This window comes from Pseudopodoces humilis, chromosome 9 (genome assembly GCF_049639895.1).
Source record: "Pseudopodoces humilis isolate 2021_Gansu_Grassland_sample_001 chromosome 9, ASM4963989v1, whole genome shotgun sequence".
Lineage (NCBI taxonomy): Eukaryota > Metazoa > Chordata > Aves > Passeriformes > Paridae > Pseudopodoces > Pseudopodoces humilis.
In genome coordinates, this window is record NC_142208.1 from 31882054 (window position 1) to 31899089 (window position 17036).

Sequence of the window (17036 nt, forward strand, 5' to 3'; positions counted from 1 at the left end):
TGTGTCAGGAGCACTGAGCATGGAAATATTCTCACATTCTAACAAAAGAGCCTTTACATTTCTTAATTATCCTACGTGCAATATTTAGTTCCTGCATGAAGACACACCAGGCCAAAACAAATATTTCAGACATGGAACTATTAAACCATTTCTACTAGTACAAAGATTTCAAGAGTTTCAGAAATTATGCTTGATCCTTTTGACTAATATATCATACAGCCTCATAATATGATTTTGTGGCAAGTTCTGTTCTTACATAGGAAGTTTAAAAAGGTTTGAGTCAATCTGTGGGCTATCACACTTTTCAGAGAAGAATATTACTCTTTTCTAGATGCACAGAAGTTCACCAAGTAATCTTTCAGAGTTTAATCCAACAAGAGGAAAAGACACATTTGGGTACAAGAAGAAACCCAAATCTTTACTCACGTGAACTTTAAACTGGACAAACAATTGTAGGCCTTATTTTGTGCTCATTCCACTGCCTTGAAATATGGTTAATATCCACCTTTTGGTACTAGTGACTGGTACTTAGTTGTCTACATGCTGTAATGGTTTCCTGTTTGAAGTAGAAATTCTATATATTCATTGTTACAATCCCTGTTTGAAAGTGCCAGTGCAGTGCATCATTATGTGTAACAAGTATTTGGTGAGCCTGGTCTCCAGGGAACCCTCCCCAAACCAAAACTGAGATTGAGTTAAGGTACTGTAAAGCCTGCAACTAGCATATTCCTTAATGAAGATGAAATGCCAATGAAAAAATACACCTGTAAATGAAGAGTGAGTTTCTGAAACTGGATATTGTTCACACTAGTGGAAAATGAGAACATGAATATAAATAGTGGAGACCCAGCTGGAGAAGGCAATAAGTTATAAGAGTTTAAATCTGTCATTAGGTGAAGCTGATTAGGTTTAGATCTGTCAGAAGGATGAAGAGTGGTGCCATCTGTAACAACAGTGAGCAGCTTAGGTAACTTTATCTCTACCAGCCACCAGAGATCACCAGGACCACTTCCCACCAGCACAGCATTAGATCATCTTCCAAAAAAGCCACTGCCACAAAGGCAAACATCAAACATCAAACCCAGTCTAGAGGGGGATAATGCAGCTCAGGCACCATTTGTTGTCACCAGGTCATCATAAATACATGGAAGACTGGTTGGAACTGGTTTCTCTCAATCTTGCTTTGCAATTTTGCTTAGTTGAATCAAAGTCAAGGGGGAAAATAGGTTTATAATTTACATTCAGCTTAAACATTAATTCATTACATCAGCTTTAACAGGGTAACAGGTATAAAACTATGGTAATGTCTGTTAGGAAGCATTCTTATCAGCATGAAATTATTATCCTTTGGAAAAAAGTACACTAAATTATTTTAGCCTTACTGTTGGGTTGGAGTTTTTTTTATTTATTTATGACATCTTTGAGGATGATGCTACTCTGCACAAAACTGTTCTTGGCTGACTTTATAAATAAGCCTGAGGAAGCATTTTGGTCCTGATTAGCCTTGAAATGTGATGGAGTCTTTTTGTGCAGTGCTAGATCATACTTAGAAAAGTCCATAATCCAGGGACTATTCCATGTGAAATACAATCTCTCCTTTTAGAACAGTAGTGCCAAATCAAATCAGTAATCATCTTCATTCTGTATGAGGGCTGAACACCAGCTGTAATTTCCTGCTTAGCCCAGGATTACACAACATATCACTGATCACTCAACTCTCCTGTGCCTCAATTTCTGCTTTTCTAAAACGTCAGCAGCATTCTCCTGCTTTGTGAATCGGTGAGGAACTTGCACAAGTAAACCAACTAGATGCTTACAGTACATCCAAGTGCTGTGTTTACTTAATCTAACTGCTTTCAAGGTGCAGAAGACTGAAGAAACTCAACAAATTTAGTTTCAAAGTAAATATTTTTTTATCCAAACTCTGGAATCTTTGTAAACAACTTATGAGCACTATCTTGACTACAATTTCAGAGGTCAGTGACTCAGTTCCCAGAGTTAGTCCTGCAAAAACCTAATACACTTGCTTGGACTAGAATATGAAATTTAACCCCTGTCTGGCTGTTAACAAGTTGTCTTGCTGTGCAGCTCTTCTGAGAGATTTATTTTCACAGCCTGCTCTCACTACTGATAAAACAGCATTTCTGGAGTAAGGGTATTGACAGCTGCGAAATATCCAATAGCTGAGTTTTTATCTAATTTATTCTCACTCAGTGATCTAACAGCTATCATGAAATTATTAAAAACAGCCTCAGGCTAAATGGCCTCTAATTGAGGATGAAGGATATAATCTGCATAAGATATCTGCATTTCTATATATGTAATATATGCACATGTATATATGTGTGACTGTGTGCTACGTGGTTATGTAGCTGTGTTGTGTCAGCAGAAAGAAAACCAATAAACATCCTCCCCTCAGCCCAAGGAGAGGCTCTGAGTGCTGGAGGCTTTCCAGGAGCCTGGGAACGAGTCCTCCTCTCCTGGGATGTTTGTGTGGGCATGGAAGGTGTGTGAGCACAAAGCCCAGAAAGCAGCTTCACCCTGCCAACCCTGACATGTCAACACACACCTCAGGCCAGGAGAGTGGGATTAAACACTGCTGCCATGCACAGTTAGGGAGAGACAGTGGCTGACAGCTGGGTCAGACCCCACAGCTAAAGCAGAACCATCAGGAAGGAACTCCTTCCCTCCCAGCTTTAGATCTGCCTTGTCCCTGCTTTCCCAGCAGCTCCCAGAAAACCAGTCCCTGTGGCAACTCTGCTCTCCCTTGTATTTCCACTGAGTCTCTTGGAGAAAGGGAGGAGAAAAAAGGGACTGCATTGAAGAATTGGGTAAACTCAGAAGAGAAAGCAAGAAAAATAATTTGAAGGAGGAAGGACCTGAAAAGAGGCAAGAAATCATAATGTGATGCATTCTTCCCAGGCCCTGCATGTGCCTCTAGGTGTGTTAAGCTAAATGATCCCCACCTTGTTTCCTCCTCATAATATGAATTTTCGTCTCAAGTCATGTCCCACCATTCCCAGTGCTGAGACTGGACACCAGAGCAGGCAGACCAGCTAGAGGAGCAGAGGGCAGGTTCTAAAAATCCTCCCCTCACATCACACCTCCCACCAATACTTCCAGAATTTTGCCTCAAGTCAGAAGGCATGTTCTTCCTGCCTCAGCTGTGAGATTTAGGAACAGAAATTCCTCACTTTGACTGAATGACTGTTTGCATTTAGAGCATGAAAACACATGTAAACTTTGTCAAGTTGGCTGTGGACCTATGGATGTTTCATAATACAAGTCATAATTAGCTGCTTATAAAAGGCCAGCAGTAATAATAAGGAAATATTTTGTAGTCCTGCACAATGATAGGCACAGACTGACCAGGTGAGCTATGTACAGGGGAGGTCAGCCTCCCCTACAGCTCCCAAGCCTTCTTAGCTGGTGGTGGTGTTCAGAAGTGAAGTAGGAATCTGTGTCCAGCTCTCCAAAGCTGGAATGTGCATGTGGACATGGAGAGTCAATGCAGAGAGCTCTGAATCCACAGCCTTCCCACTGACTGAAGTGCTGCATATGGAATCTGGTGAAAAACTGCTGGTATAAATGTGGTTTGGAAAGAGAAATGTTCCAATATTTAGATATTCTTATTTGGATCATATCTATTTTATGAAAAACTTTTGGCATCTCTTTTAAGGACTAAGCCCTGTGCAGTACTTTGATATCTGCAGCCAGTGCAGCAGAAGGGAATGTATGTGACCTGAAAACATTTAATGCTCAATGCACAAGGGAAAGATTATTGAGATCCACAGATGTAGGCACTGAGCACCATTTTAGGCACCCTGAGGTGCCCATGACACCCTCATGGGACTGGCAAATAAACCACAAAATTATCTGAGCCTCATGTCTTCCAGAGAGGCAATTAAGGGATAAGTAAAATACAACACAACCACACTTAAGATTCCCATAATCACTTTTATTTATTATTGCTTGAAACTATATAGAATTAGGAAGGTTCTGTTAAGAGCTGAAACAACAGATTTTCTTTTTTCAGCTGGGAAAATATTACTAGATAGAAAGTAAACCAAAATCATTTAGCACCCCCATGTTTTCTTAGGAAGGGCACCTCCTGATGGAGGCTCCAATAAGGTAAATTCCAGCAGAGTCTGGCAACTGGAGCATGATGAGGAAGCCAGTGCTGACATCCTAGTTCTGCCACTGGGTAAGCTTTTTAACCTTGGGCAAATCCATTCATCTCCAAAGAAATATGTGCCTTCTTCTTCACTTTTGTGCCATAAAACATAACTTAAACATCTGAAGGATGCAGGAGTGCCCTGAAATGCCACATGGGTCTGATTAGAAGCAATGGAAGTATGTAATCAATTGGATTTTTCCAGGCCACATTGTCATCCTGATTGAAAATTAGCCAGAAACTGGAAGAATAATTTTTAACTTTCATAACCTGTTTTTTAATACATGCTCTCATGTCTTTGTGGCAGGTACTCAGCATCCCTGTTTCTTTTCTTTCACACTTGTACATGAAGTGGGGCACATCAGCCAAAGCTGGGCTGCATCCTCTGCTGTCCTCTGAATCTCAGTCCTACATGGACTCACTGATGTGATCTCCATAGGCAGTTTCTGGTTTTCTTGGGGGAAGGGCACGAAAATACTATTTCACAACTCACAAAAATCCAGTTCAGCTTTCGGTTGCCAAGCGACATCACGGTTTTCCAGCAGATCCAGCTGCTGATGTTACTAAGCAACATCTTTCCCATCAAGCTGTGCACTTGAAAATCATTACTTGTTTATTAACTCTCATGATGAGTTATGATTTCCCCCGCCAGATCTTGGTATTTGCTCTTCTAGAATTTGTGAGAAAGCAAAAGGCAAAGGACTGCCATAGGTCAGTCTTGCAGATCTCTGTGATATTGCTGGAATACGCAGAAATTGGGAATGGTTTTGCACTATTACATCAAGATCAGAGAAGAGTAAAATTCTGAACCTCACCTTTCTTCTCTTTCCTGTGGGAATAGCTGGTGTGCAATAGTGTGCTCAGTGCTTCAGCAGAGCTTTTGCAATGCTTTATATGTAGTACCAATCATGTGAAAGTAAGGAACATAAAACATTTCCTCTTACATTGGCAGTATTTGTGCCATAAAGTAAAATGACCTCAAACTAAATGGTCTTCTACAAAAACCTAAGGTAGCATGTCTTCAGTATACAAGAAACTAACATACCTGTGGTAGTGTGTGTTTGTTAAGTGTATCCAATACTTTATAAACTGGGATTAAATATGAACACTCATGACAAATTATTTGGATCTTACTGAAATACCTAACTCATTAACCCACTACATAGCTTACCTTTAAGTCTGAGCTGTATTTTCCTCCAGTCCTCCTGGGTTAAATCCTGTTTTGATCAAGAAAAGACAATCTCTCCCTGGATGAGCGTGAAGTGTGGATGAGGAGCCAGAGGGGAAATTCCAGCAAACAACAGTAAAGCAGCCTGATGTGAGTACTTCTTCCCCCACCAGTTCCATAAAATCAAAAGAATGAAAGTCATAAAATCAAAGAGAATAAATAGAGATATCAGAGCATGTGGAATTCTTTCAGAGCTGGTGGTTTACACTTCATACGGGAGCAGAGCAGATCAACCTCTGCAAAGGTGTGAACAGCTCGCAGTGAAGAAGGGCTCCTTGGGATAGCTGGGATAGAGATGAATTAATGAATCCTAATTTATTCACAAGAGTGGGTCAGAAAACTGACCCAAAGGCACAATGCCAGTGCTGTCAGTCAGGATCATTGTAGGCCCAGAGATCAGAGCACAACGTGGCTGTGTTGGTGTCACTGCCCTCATTTCACAGCACTCACGGTTCTGGCAGCAGGAGTTGTCTGTGTGGCTTTGCAAACCTTACACAACCCAGCCAAACACAGGGATTCAGCTTTGCACCTGTGTGGATGAAAACACGCAACCAGAAATCGTCAGCTGTGGATTACTGAAGGTTGTTCTCCCCAAAGTTTCTGCCAGACAATTGTTTTGCAAGGCAGCTTCTTCACTTTCATTTTGTGGCATTTGCTGGCCTTAACTTAGAAATGGAATAGCCCCAAATGTGAGTTCAGTTTGTTTTGATGAGGAAATAATGCAGCTAGCAGGAGTGAGTCTGTATTACCAGGCTTGTGTTTTCCTGAGCTCCCACAGGATCCCTGCTCTTAAATTCATGGCAGAGAGCCTAAACAAAAAAAACATTGCATCATTTGTTGTCTATAAGACAATCAATTGTGCAATGTCCCTGCTTCGTTTTTAAGGAAGAACATGCTAAAATTTTGAATTGATGAACTTCAGATTTACTGGATTCTGAACTTGGCTGGGGAGACCAGAGAATGCTGGATCACCAACTTCATAAAAAAAGGAAAGATTTAAAAGGCAGGGCTATTCATGTAGCCCTTGATCTTGCAACTGTGCATTCCAGCTCATCACAGGCTTTATGTTTCCAAGTCAGGAGTTTATAGACCAAGATTTTGTGGAACAACAGTCAGCAGGCACCAGATTGCTGCCCTATGAAATCCTGCCTTTTAGCCATGTCAGATACGACTTTTCCATGCTGGATTCAGCAATGCTGCCTCACACTCTTCAAGCTGCAAACCCACAGTGAACCATTCCTTTGGTTTGTGGCCCCAAAAACCACCACTGGTGTTTACAGAAACTCATTAATCCCTTGGAGTTGCCACTAATGATAAATACTCTGTTTTTGGTTACCAGCTGTGTTTCTGAGCATCCCTTTTGTGGAAGCGTTGCTGGAAAGGACAATCAGAGTTAATAATAACAATTAGCTCGCCCATAAACCAGTACTTCTTGCAACATCACATTTCAAAGGGTTTTTGTCACGTCTCCACCCTTCAGGATGATTAAATGGGAAATTATTTCACCATAACCTGAACAGGCACATCAACATTTGCTAGCAGGTATTTCTGACAGCTTTCAAGGGTAATACGAGAAAATGAAAGATGAGCTTAAACATATAAACAAACCTGGACACAAAATGTAGGATAAATACTCCCCCCAACACCAATTTTCCCTTGAAAACAACACATGCATAACTCCAGTGTGTTACTGACACAGTTTTTGCAAGAAGCACTGCTTATACCACGAGCCAAGAAACAGTAGAAGTGAAATATGTTTGACCCAAAATTGATGTTCTCTGGGGTTTGTTTTTGTGAAGAACATTAGTATTGGATTTATGGCACTCAGAGAGCCTCAGCAGCCTGGCAGGAGCAGGGGGAGGCCGGGCTGAGGAGGTGTAACTTGTTTTCTTCCTCGCCTGGGGTGGAGGCAAGGTGGTTGTTGAGCAGGTTATGAAGGTGGGTCCTGGAGAGAAAGACTACATTTCATGAGTCTGAGGAGAAGTAGGAGGAAAATCAGGTGAAAGCTGGTGAGGTGAAGATGGAAGGAATGGTTTGAAGACACGCTCTAAAAGCGTGAATCAGTGAAGCCAAAGGTGCCAGATAAATCTTGGAATGTAAGTGGAACTTTAAATATCCTCTTGTTTGCTTGTTGTTCAGCTCAAAAGTCTCTGCAGGCTGAGCAGACCCATTTGGTACCAGCAAGCTGTTTTTGAGATCTATAGTGTTCAAATAATTTTAATAATGACATGTAAATTGTGAAAGATACTATAGAAAGGTGATGAATATTATCTTTTGGTTAACCTATGTTTATTTAATGGATGGATTTTTAGCATGATTGTAATGTTTATTTGAAAGTCTACACATATGATAAAGCCCTTGTAGTTTGCAACCTAAGTAATGCTTGTGCATTGAATGATTTAGAAATAATGTATGTAAAAAGGATTACAGTAACACTGTAATCTAAAAAATTATCTTAGCAGTCTGCAATGTAATTCACACTTTAATATTATTATCGCTTGTTTCATTATTGAAGAATCTGTAATGTCTTTATTTCCTGTTTATGACATTTATCTTCATTATTAAGCAGATGGTAATGTGAGAATTGTGTGAAAATTTGAAATTTCATGCTCTAGGGAAGGAAAAGAGTGGGTAGACAATGTGATATGAAGTGTTAGTGGAGATTTTTGACAGCTGGCATTTCTGCTGTGCTCTTGTCATTTTCTACTTTGATTCCTGTGCATTTCAATAAAAAAAACTGTAAATAAAGTATTGTTATCTTTCAACTCAGTGTTGGAACTTTGGCCTCTATTAGCAGTTGCAGTCAGTATGGCTGAGCTGGTGCAGAAATATTGACAGTATATTATGCACTGCAGTGAATTTACTCTAAATTAAATTTCTGACAATATTCTGACATGCATTGTCTAATCTATGTAAGAACCTGATGAGCAAAATCTGCATTTTGCACAATTGATATACAAGACCCCGCTCCAATTAACTAAACAGCTCCGTGGGGATTTGGGAGAGTTTCATTCACTCCCCAGTTTATGTTATTGCTGCAAATCCTTGTGAGGGGACAATTTAGAGAACTCTGAATTTTCAGGTGTTTTCACATGATGTCTGTAGGGACAGAAGATCTGGGAAGAGAAAAGCTTGGCAGGTCAGGGGAACAGAAAAATGCCACAATATTCACTCTCAAAGAATTGTGCTGGCTGTTGGGGGAAGCACATCACTGTAGTGGAGTTATTCTTTCCCTCCTGTGCATTTAAACCTTAGTCAGCAGCTCGTTAACAGTGTGAGACTGTTTTATTATATCAATACATATTTAAAATATTGTAATCTTAAAGTGTTGTCTTGGAACATTTCACTGTGCTGAGCCTGGGAAGATTTGTGTGTGTTCATTACTCCATGATGGAGTACTTCATACCCAGGAAACAGTGATTTGGAAAATGTTTTATCCAGTCTTCAGCGTAGCTCAGAACTGTTTTAAAACACTTTTAAAACTGTTTAAAGCAGGAGAGGATTTGGCAGCAATCTCAGCAGATAAAACCTCACGTTGCTAATTAATCACTGAAAGTGCAGTCCTGGCCCCAGTGATTTCAACAGGAGCAAGTTCAAGCACCGCTGTATCCCCTGAAGACAATCAAGTTTAAACAGAGCAGAGCTTAAGAGCACAACACCAAACTTCTCTCTCCCCAAGCCTCCTGTGAAGAAAAATTATATTTCAAGTTTTAAAAAATGTACTGTAGTAATAAGTAACAACATTCCTTAAAGACTTACATGGTTTCCTTGGCGTCCAGAGTGCAATCTCCTGATTTTAATGAAGGTTTTCAGAGCCTGACTTTAATGAAGGTTTTCTTGACACACAAAGCAGACCAACCCCAAATTCTCTGGGGAAAAAAAACCAAACTGAAGAGATTGTAATTTTCACCTATTCAGTAATACAATAAATACAGTAAATTTCAATGCATGAGCCCCCGATAAAATGTCTAGGACCAGAATGTCTATAAGTGAATCTCTGATGTGAACTTTTACTATTGAGTATCCTTTTCAAAAAAATACAGAAATGAACGATGCCTGGGGAGACACTTAACTCTAGAACTGCTCAGAGATTTTTTTAAAATTAAATAATTAGAGCTGAACTAGTATAAAACCAGTAGTAATTATGGTAGGCAGATCCTCTTAAGTCTAAAGAAAGTGTTTAGAACACAACATTGTAACAGAATAATGCCTAAGAAAAGCAGGGAACGATGCCAGTGATCAGGATAAAAAAATCCATTTACTCTTTCTCTGAGTGCATTGATTGAAAATTGCTTGTTGCAGTGACAGTCAGGTTTTACACCACTCTTCTGACAATGTGAGCAGGCAGCTTGGTCCAGGAATTTCAAGAAATAAAAATGGTTTGAATACAGTTAAAGCTGTAAGGTTTTCTTATGGGCTGTCCCTCCAAAGTGACTTTGGCAAGGAAAACGTCTTTCTGTTCAAATGTCATGGGATAATCCAGAAACAGAGCAACAAAGCTGAGTTTCAAGGACTGTCTTTCAGGAAGACAGCAGAGAAACATTAGGAAATAAAAACATTAAGAATTCTTTCCCCCAGTTTATGACTTAGAATCATTTTAAGACTGAATGTTAGGAGGGGCAGCTGGCTGGGTGGCTGAGATGACAGCCCTCCAAAATTTCCAGGGGTTTTTGTTGTTCTGCTTTGGTTTGTTTCTTTACAGCACATTAAGAGCTTTTTCCTTTCTTCCAGTGATCTTTCCTTAATTGCTGTGTGATCCTGGACATCAGAGTCGAGATGGGCAATGAGAGCAGCAGTGCAGAGAACGAGGTGAGTGTGACAGGGAAATTGTCTTTGCTCCTCTCCTCGCCTAGAGCAAACCTTTCAGAAACTGCTTCCACGGGCCACTCACCCCGTATTTATCTTCTGCTCCCTGTTACACTCATATTTAAGTGTCATTAATGGTAATTGAAAGCAACTTGGTTGTTTTCCTTTGGCAATGACAGTGCTCCAAAGCACCAGGGCAGGGTCCTGGTGGGTTTCCCTGGGGGACAGGATTCCCTGGAGGATCCCCATGGGATGAGCAGGATCCCCATGATCCCCATGGGATGAGCAGGATCCCCATGATCCCGATGGGATGAGCAGGATCCCCATGATCCCCATGGGATGAGCAGGATCCCCATGATCCCCATGGGATGAGCAGGATCCCCATGATCCCCATGGGATGAACAGGATCCCCATGATCCCCATGGGCAGCTGGGGCAGCTCCAGGCACATCCCTGGGGACAGGGAAGGGCCAGGGTGGCAGCCAGGGTCAGTCTGTCACAGCAGGCAGGGCAGGACCAGCACTCTGTGCCATCCCTGGGGATGCTGAAATCGGGTCCTGGGGCAGTGCCCGTGGTGGCCTCAGAGCCCTGGCAGCTCCTCCTTGCTCAGAAATGACCTTGCACTGTCTGTGTCCCCACCCAGGACTTTACAGCCATCTTCCCAGCGTGTGCTGTTAATGCACGGTGCTGTTTGGTGGTTTATTTTTATATTTTTGAAGGGAAGGCAGTGAACTACTCTGGCTACTGGTGGAGGGTTACATTAGAAGTTACTATGCTGATACAAGTTTGAATAAAAGTTATAATTCATTAATTCCAACAATTAAAACACCAGTATATATTTTATCTTCTCCTTTTCCATATATTGTGGTAGCTGCTGAAATGTGTTAGGATTAATTTTGCTGTCAGCAGATTTGCTGCACCTTCTGCACTGCAAAGTGGACCCTCTCAAGGCAATCAGTATTACAACTACTACAGATTTTCCCATAAATAATTTCTAGAAGGGAAACCTTCCACAGTTTGTGGTTATTCTTACTAAGTTTTATTGTTAGCCCAAGATTTGGTTCCAAATTTTCTCAAGGTTTGGGAAGAGGGGAATGTGTTCATTTCTATAACTAAGTAATGAGAATTTACTCTCCATAGTATATAGCTTCCACTCAGGAAGATTTTGGAAGTGTAAATATATTTGTTCAGGAGTCATCCTGAGGCTGGGAAGACTTTACTTAAAAACTAATGAATTTATCAGAAATGTAGTAAAAAAAACTCTTCTAAAAAGGAAATAAGCTGCTGGTCTCCTTTTCAGACTGTAAAAACCAAAACAAAAGACAACTCAACCCCCTCCAAACCCAAAGCAAAACAAAATATGCTAAGAATCCAAATAATTTTAGAAAACACTATTAACTGAGAGAGAAGAAGTAGCAACGAATCTTAAATATTTTGATTTTTAGTCAGAAATTCCCCAATGTCAATAAAGCCATCCTTATACCAGGCCAAGGAGCACAGCAGGCAGTGGATGATGAAACTGGTTTGCATGGTTTGCATTCGAAATGTTGGCACCAGGCTTGGCTGCTCTTTTCCTTCTGCATCTGCTTCTGACTTTTTGGGTTTTGTGACACTGACTGCACATTTGCAAGGCAGATACATTTAAAGTTTTCAGCAAGTTGTAAAAAAAAAAATAAATCTGGTTTCTTTTCATTTTTTCTTTTCTTTAGTAGCAATGTATGCTTTAGAGAAGCAGCCTGTACTTGACCCCCTTTGCTGGCTGCCTTCCCTTCCAACCCTAACACCATTGAAACGGCTCAGTTGGTGTTTTTCTGATGCTCAGAACCAGTTGGTCTGAGTTGTTTTTGTTTGTGTGTTTATCAGAGAACACCATTGCAGGGCTCAGGCTCTCAGTGAGTCATTTGGAAGCCTCACACATGGTTTGCATTAAAGCTGGGAGAGCCTGTGCTAAGTTTAGAACTCGTTTAATGAGTGGGAAGATCTGTGCAATAAATGTGCTACTAGGAAGAATGTAGTAGACACTTGGAGAAGAAGTAAATACCCAATCTGTCTTGTAAAGACCAGCCTCTGAGGAGAATATAACCAAAATTTAGTGGCAGTGAACAAAGATAATGCTTGGATAAAAAAGGCTGTGGCCAGCAGTGTATTTAACAAAGTGATTTCACATATAGTAACCACGTTCTGTTTTGCTGTAAAGCACACAAAGTTCAAACTGCTGAGAGATTTTAGGATTGTGCCCTGCCCTATTACAGTGGCACAGCTTGTTGGGCTTATGCTGAATCGAATATAAGCTATTTTTATGATGTATTTTCCTTGAATAGTAAAACTCCACATGAAAACAAAGGCCTTTAAATTGAAAAAGAAATATTTTGGAAGAACATATATTTTTGACCCAGTTTGATGCTTGAGATCCAGCCTTTAGCAGGCAAAATACAGGTGAAGTAATGGAGGTATTCTTTAATGGGAAGCTGTGGTAAGTACTGCAGTTTATGGAACTGTAGAAGGTCTCAGCTTCCCATTAAACAGATCTTTCTTAATCCACCCAAAAGAACTGGGTATCATGGAGAAATGACATTGTCTTCTTTTCTTTGACTTTTCTGGAGGGCCAAATGTCTAAAAATCATCTACAGGCCTTAACAAAAGGAAAACACTCACTTTCCCAGAGGCTGATGTAACTGCACTTCCTCAGCCCTGCACCTCTGGATAGTCTGGACTCAGGTGCCAGTTCACAAAGCCACACTTAGAAATGAGACCAAGCTAAGCAGGACCAACAAATCTGCTCCCAAAAATGTCAGAGATGGGGAGGCATGTGGTCTGTGGGAAGCAGAGTGATCCCAGATGTATCTCAGCCTCATCCCTGCTGCTCTGGGAGTTGTGCAGAGAACTCAGGGGCAGCTCCCAAAGTACTGCACATTACAGGATTATTATTTACTTCCCTGACTGTATTTTATCTTTATCTTTACTAGAATGATGCCATTACCAGGGCATCTTTGCTCTCATTTTAAAGGGATGGGTGGAGGATGTTAAAAACAGAAAGAGTTCTTTGTAACTGGAGACATGAGCATAAAATTTTGTAAAGCTTGAATAGGCTGGATTTTCCAATATGGAATACTTTTAACTCAGGATTTTAATTCTTGCCAGTCAGAGTTCAGAAGAGGAGCGCTGTCATATTCCACAGCCTTTCTCACGACTACAGAAAAGCAAAAGTCACCAAGTAATTGTAAAGCTCTTTGAAGGTGAAAACTGCTGCTAAATTGAAGTTCTAGTAGTACATCTTTTGCCCCAGAGTTGAAGAGGGAATTTTAAAGTCAGTTAGACATAAGTCATTTCTACATATTTTGCTTTATCCTTTCTTCCTCTTGGTTTTCTGAATAAGCAAAAAAGCAAACAAAGCTGGTTATTCCACTGTTACTGTTAATTTCTCTTTAAACACAGTCTTAATGTGTGGTTATCTTTTTGTTCCTGTTTTCTGCTGTGAAATGTTTAAGCCAGGCAGCACTTGCCAGAGGGGCCACAACTTCTCCAGAGTCTGCTGGTTTGTCTGAAGCGCCGTGCTGCCATCCTGCTGGGATTTCTCCATTTATTTCCTATGAACAAATCTGACTGCTGAGCATCCTACAGCTAATATTCTGCATTATTACTCTTCCCACCTTTTGACTGATTTCAGTCTCTCTGAACTGATGGCTGCTGTTAATTGCTGTGGCTCTCCCTTCAGATCCTGGCGTTGCAGGGATCAGCAGAGGATGGGCTCAGCATTCAGCCTCCATTCCCACAGATGGGAACTGGGAAATGCCTCTGAGCTCTGGGGCTCACCCTGGGTGTTTATATACTTCTTGAGCACTGCAGTGACATCTCTGCACGTTCCATTGTTCATGGTCAACTGGGAACAGAAAGGCATTCCCGATTTTCTGCACGGCAATTCTGCCTGTAGCATTTTGATGTGATGCAGGGGCTCTTCCCTGGGTTTGGTGTATCCACTGAGATTCACAACTTTTACTCCCTAAATTATGATTCTCTTTCATTTTTCCTTCCATTTCATCCAGTGCATATCAGGATGTTGCTATCAGTTGGCTACAGTCTGTTCCTGATGCTTACATAGTCCTAACATCCCTCCAGCCACCACATTAATTAATTCTTACTTCCAGTGGTAATTACTGCTGGCCCAATATTCTGTGGTAAATAATGTCAAGTATTTCTTTGAGTTTACTCAAAAAGAACATCATATATTTTTAGAGAAATGTATGCCCTTTTATGCAAATGCAGTAAATTCTGGGACACTTCTCACTGCAATGAATAATTGTTATTCATATTATTATTTTCATCTTTCCTGTGAGTGAAGGAGAGAGGATGAAAGAAGAAGATTTAAAGCTATGGTGCAGTTCTTAATTTGAAAGTATAGTGAAAAGCAAGTTGGGAGACTGGTCCTTCTCTTCTGAATTAATGGCTAAAGCTTCCTTCACAACTGTAAAGCCATCATCATTTCTCATGGGATACGTGATGAAAAGGAAAAATAAATTATATTTGTAAAGTTCCTCTGTAATTATTTACTATATTTCTCCATTTTAAAAATAGTGTGAAAATGTTGGACCTGCATTTTCCACAGCTGTGAAATTACTAGGCAGGCAAACACTGTTGTCTGGGAAGCACAACAGAGTTTGGGACTCGGCTTGGAGATTATTTTCCTAATAGTACTTTATTTGAATCTAACAGCATCTTCTCAAGTCATTTATTGTCAGGCTGCTAAGGACCACTCAGCAGAAAGCTGCTTTAACTAAAACCATCCTGACTAAAAATTGCAATTAGGGGATGAAGATTTTCTTCCCAAGTTCATCAACTTTATTTTCTCTCTCTCTCTCCTGCTGTATCTCATACACCTGCCATCCTTAAGAAAATAATACAGGCACTCACCAGGCCTTCACCAAACAGCAGGAAAGCGACAAAGGAGAACAACTGCAGCCAGACTAGCGAAGATCCAAAGATAACTCTGAATTTTCCTTTGCTTGCTGTCCACAGATGACATTAAACAGGCGGAAAGGTGAAGTTGAGGAGAGCCATGAAGGAGTTACACAGCCATGCTTCATTACCTCAGTGCAAATTCCTCACACATAGCAAGGCTTCTCAGGTTCTAGAGAAGACACCCATGTTGACATTACACAAATCTAAAGATAAACCATTTAGTGCCCTCAGTGGATTGGAAGAGTCATAACACAAGCGCTGAAGCCTGAAGGTTTGAATTGTTCCTGCTGTGGCTGAGAGGAGACTGTGTATTCTGGGAAAAAAGCTAAATCAAGGATAAGATGGTGACTATAAATACCTAAGTATACAGGCACACACCTACACACACCAGTGTTTATTTTTGTGTTCACAGCCAGAGTAATTTCAGGAGGTGTTTCTCAGGAGGAAAAGCAGCCCTTTATCTCTAAGAGAAGGTCATAGGTACTTAAATTCAAAAGCTGTAAGAATTTTTCAAATACCATTGTTACCATATCACAATTCACTTTGCTTCTTGTATTTGTGAGAAGCAAATTAAATTAAATGAGAAGTGAATGCCAATTTTTGCATTCCTGTTCCTTTGAGGGTTTTAATTAGAGTAAGTATGAACTTAAAATTCTACTCCCGTGAGAGACAAATAAACCACGCCAGAAGCAACAGCAAATTACACCATTACTGATTAAAGAGAAAATCTACTGTAATTGCAAAATTCTATAGGAGACTCCCTTAAGGATAGAGTCTGCTCTTCCTATCTGCTCATGTCATAATTACATCCAACTGATTAAGCAGTCACGATGTTTGGGAATAAAAACACAAAGGGGTCATGACAGGCATCCCCTCCAACCTGCTGCACCCCAGCCACTCTCAGAAAAGGGCAGCAATGCACCAAGTTGTTTACTAAAATCACATTTAGCTCCCTTTTAAAGTGATAAAACTGAATTTTAGAGTAATTCTTCAGATCTGAAGTGTCATATGGAGTTCAAGTTCAGCTCAATATATTAGGTAGCAATGTGTTACTCTTCTGTGATGGCTCACTGGTTTTGCTGATCAGTGCTCACTCCTTTTAATGCAAAGTTCCAGTTGTTAAAGCAATATCCATTCAGTATTTACTTATTTATTTTGGTACCATTTCTCCAGACAGGAGAGAGACAATGACTTTGCAAAGATGTGAACTTTTAAAACCCCAGCTTACTACTTGGCTACTGTTCCTGCAGAACAGCAACAAAAGCCAGAAGAGGGAAAAGGCAGTTTAAAAAAAAAACTGTTCTGTCTTTGAAAATTTCAAGAGCCATTTTAAAAACCCTGATATCCCAAACATGTGAACAACCCCTAGCAAGCAGACTTTTTTTTTTTTAAATATCTATTCCAACACCTCCCTCCCCCAACTTGTAATGGAAGACGTGGAAAAAAAAGGGAAGGCAATTTCTGGTTTATTGATTGAGACTTGTGTAAAGGCTTGCTCCAGCTTCTCCTCCACTAAACCAGAGGGAGTTAGTGGGAATGGAAAGTTAAATGTAGCCCCTGGAAGATGACTCTGAGCTACTGGGAGCTCTGTAAAAGGATGTAAAAGGAGCTGCTGTAAAAGGATGTGCTCAATGGGGGAACGTGGCAGAGGGCAGATGGAAGAGGAAGCAACTTTGAGTGAGAGAGAGGAGGAAGGGGAGCAAAGGCAAGTTCAGAGGGGCTTGGGGTTGGAAGCAGAGCTGTGTTGTGCTCTGTGAGCTGTGCTGGGAAACTCGAGGGTCGGGGTGGCTGGAACACGAGGCTGTGCCTGATGCTGCTGCCCTGGCTGTGAACTGGGCTTTTGGGAGCTGGGCTCTCCACGGGCTCCCAGGCA

At 40.8% G+C, this 17036-nt stretch overlaps 1 protein-coding gene across 7 annotated transcripts in view; it reads left to right on the forward strand.

The window, feature by feature from the left end:
• TACC2 (transforming acidic coiled-coil containing protein 2) overlaps positions 1-17036 on the forward strand; it is a 128144-nt gene that overhangs the window by 3623 nt on the left and 107485 nt on the right. For 6 of the 7 annotated variants that reach the window (XM_014250215.2, XM_014250218.2, XM_088059388.1 and 3 more), the window contains exons 2-3: positions 5375-5492; positions 10134-10211. In XM_014250215.2, coding sequence (XP_014105690.2) covers positions 10179-10211 — 33 coding nt within the window. In that variant the 5' untranslated portion in view covers positions 5375-5492; positions 10134-10178. Of the gene's footprint in view, positions 1-5374; positions 5493-7319; positions 7499-10133; positions 10212-17036 lie in introns of those variants that run through there. The other variant, XM_014250216.2, reaches the window with a different exon arrangement.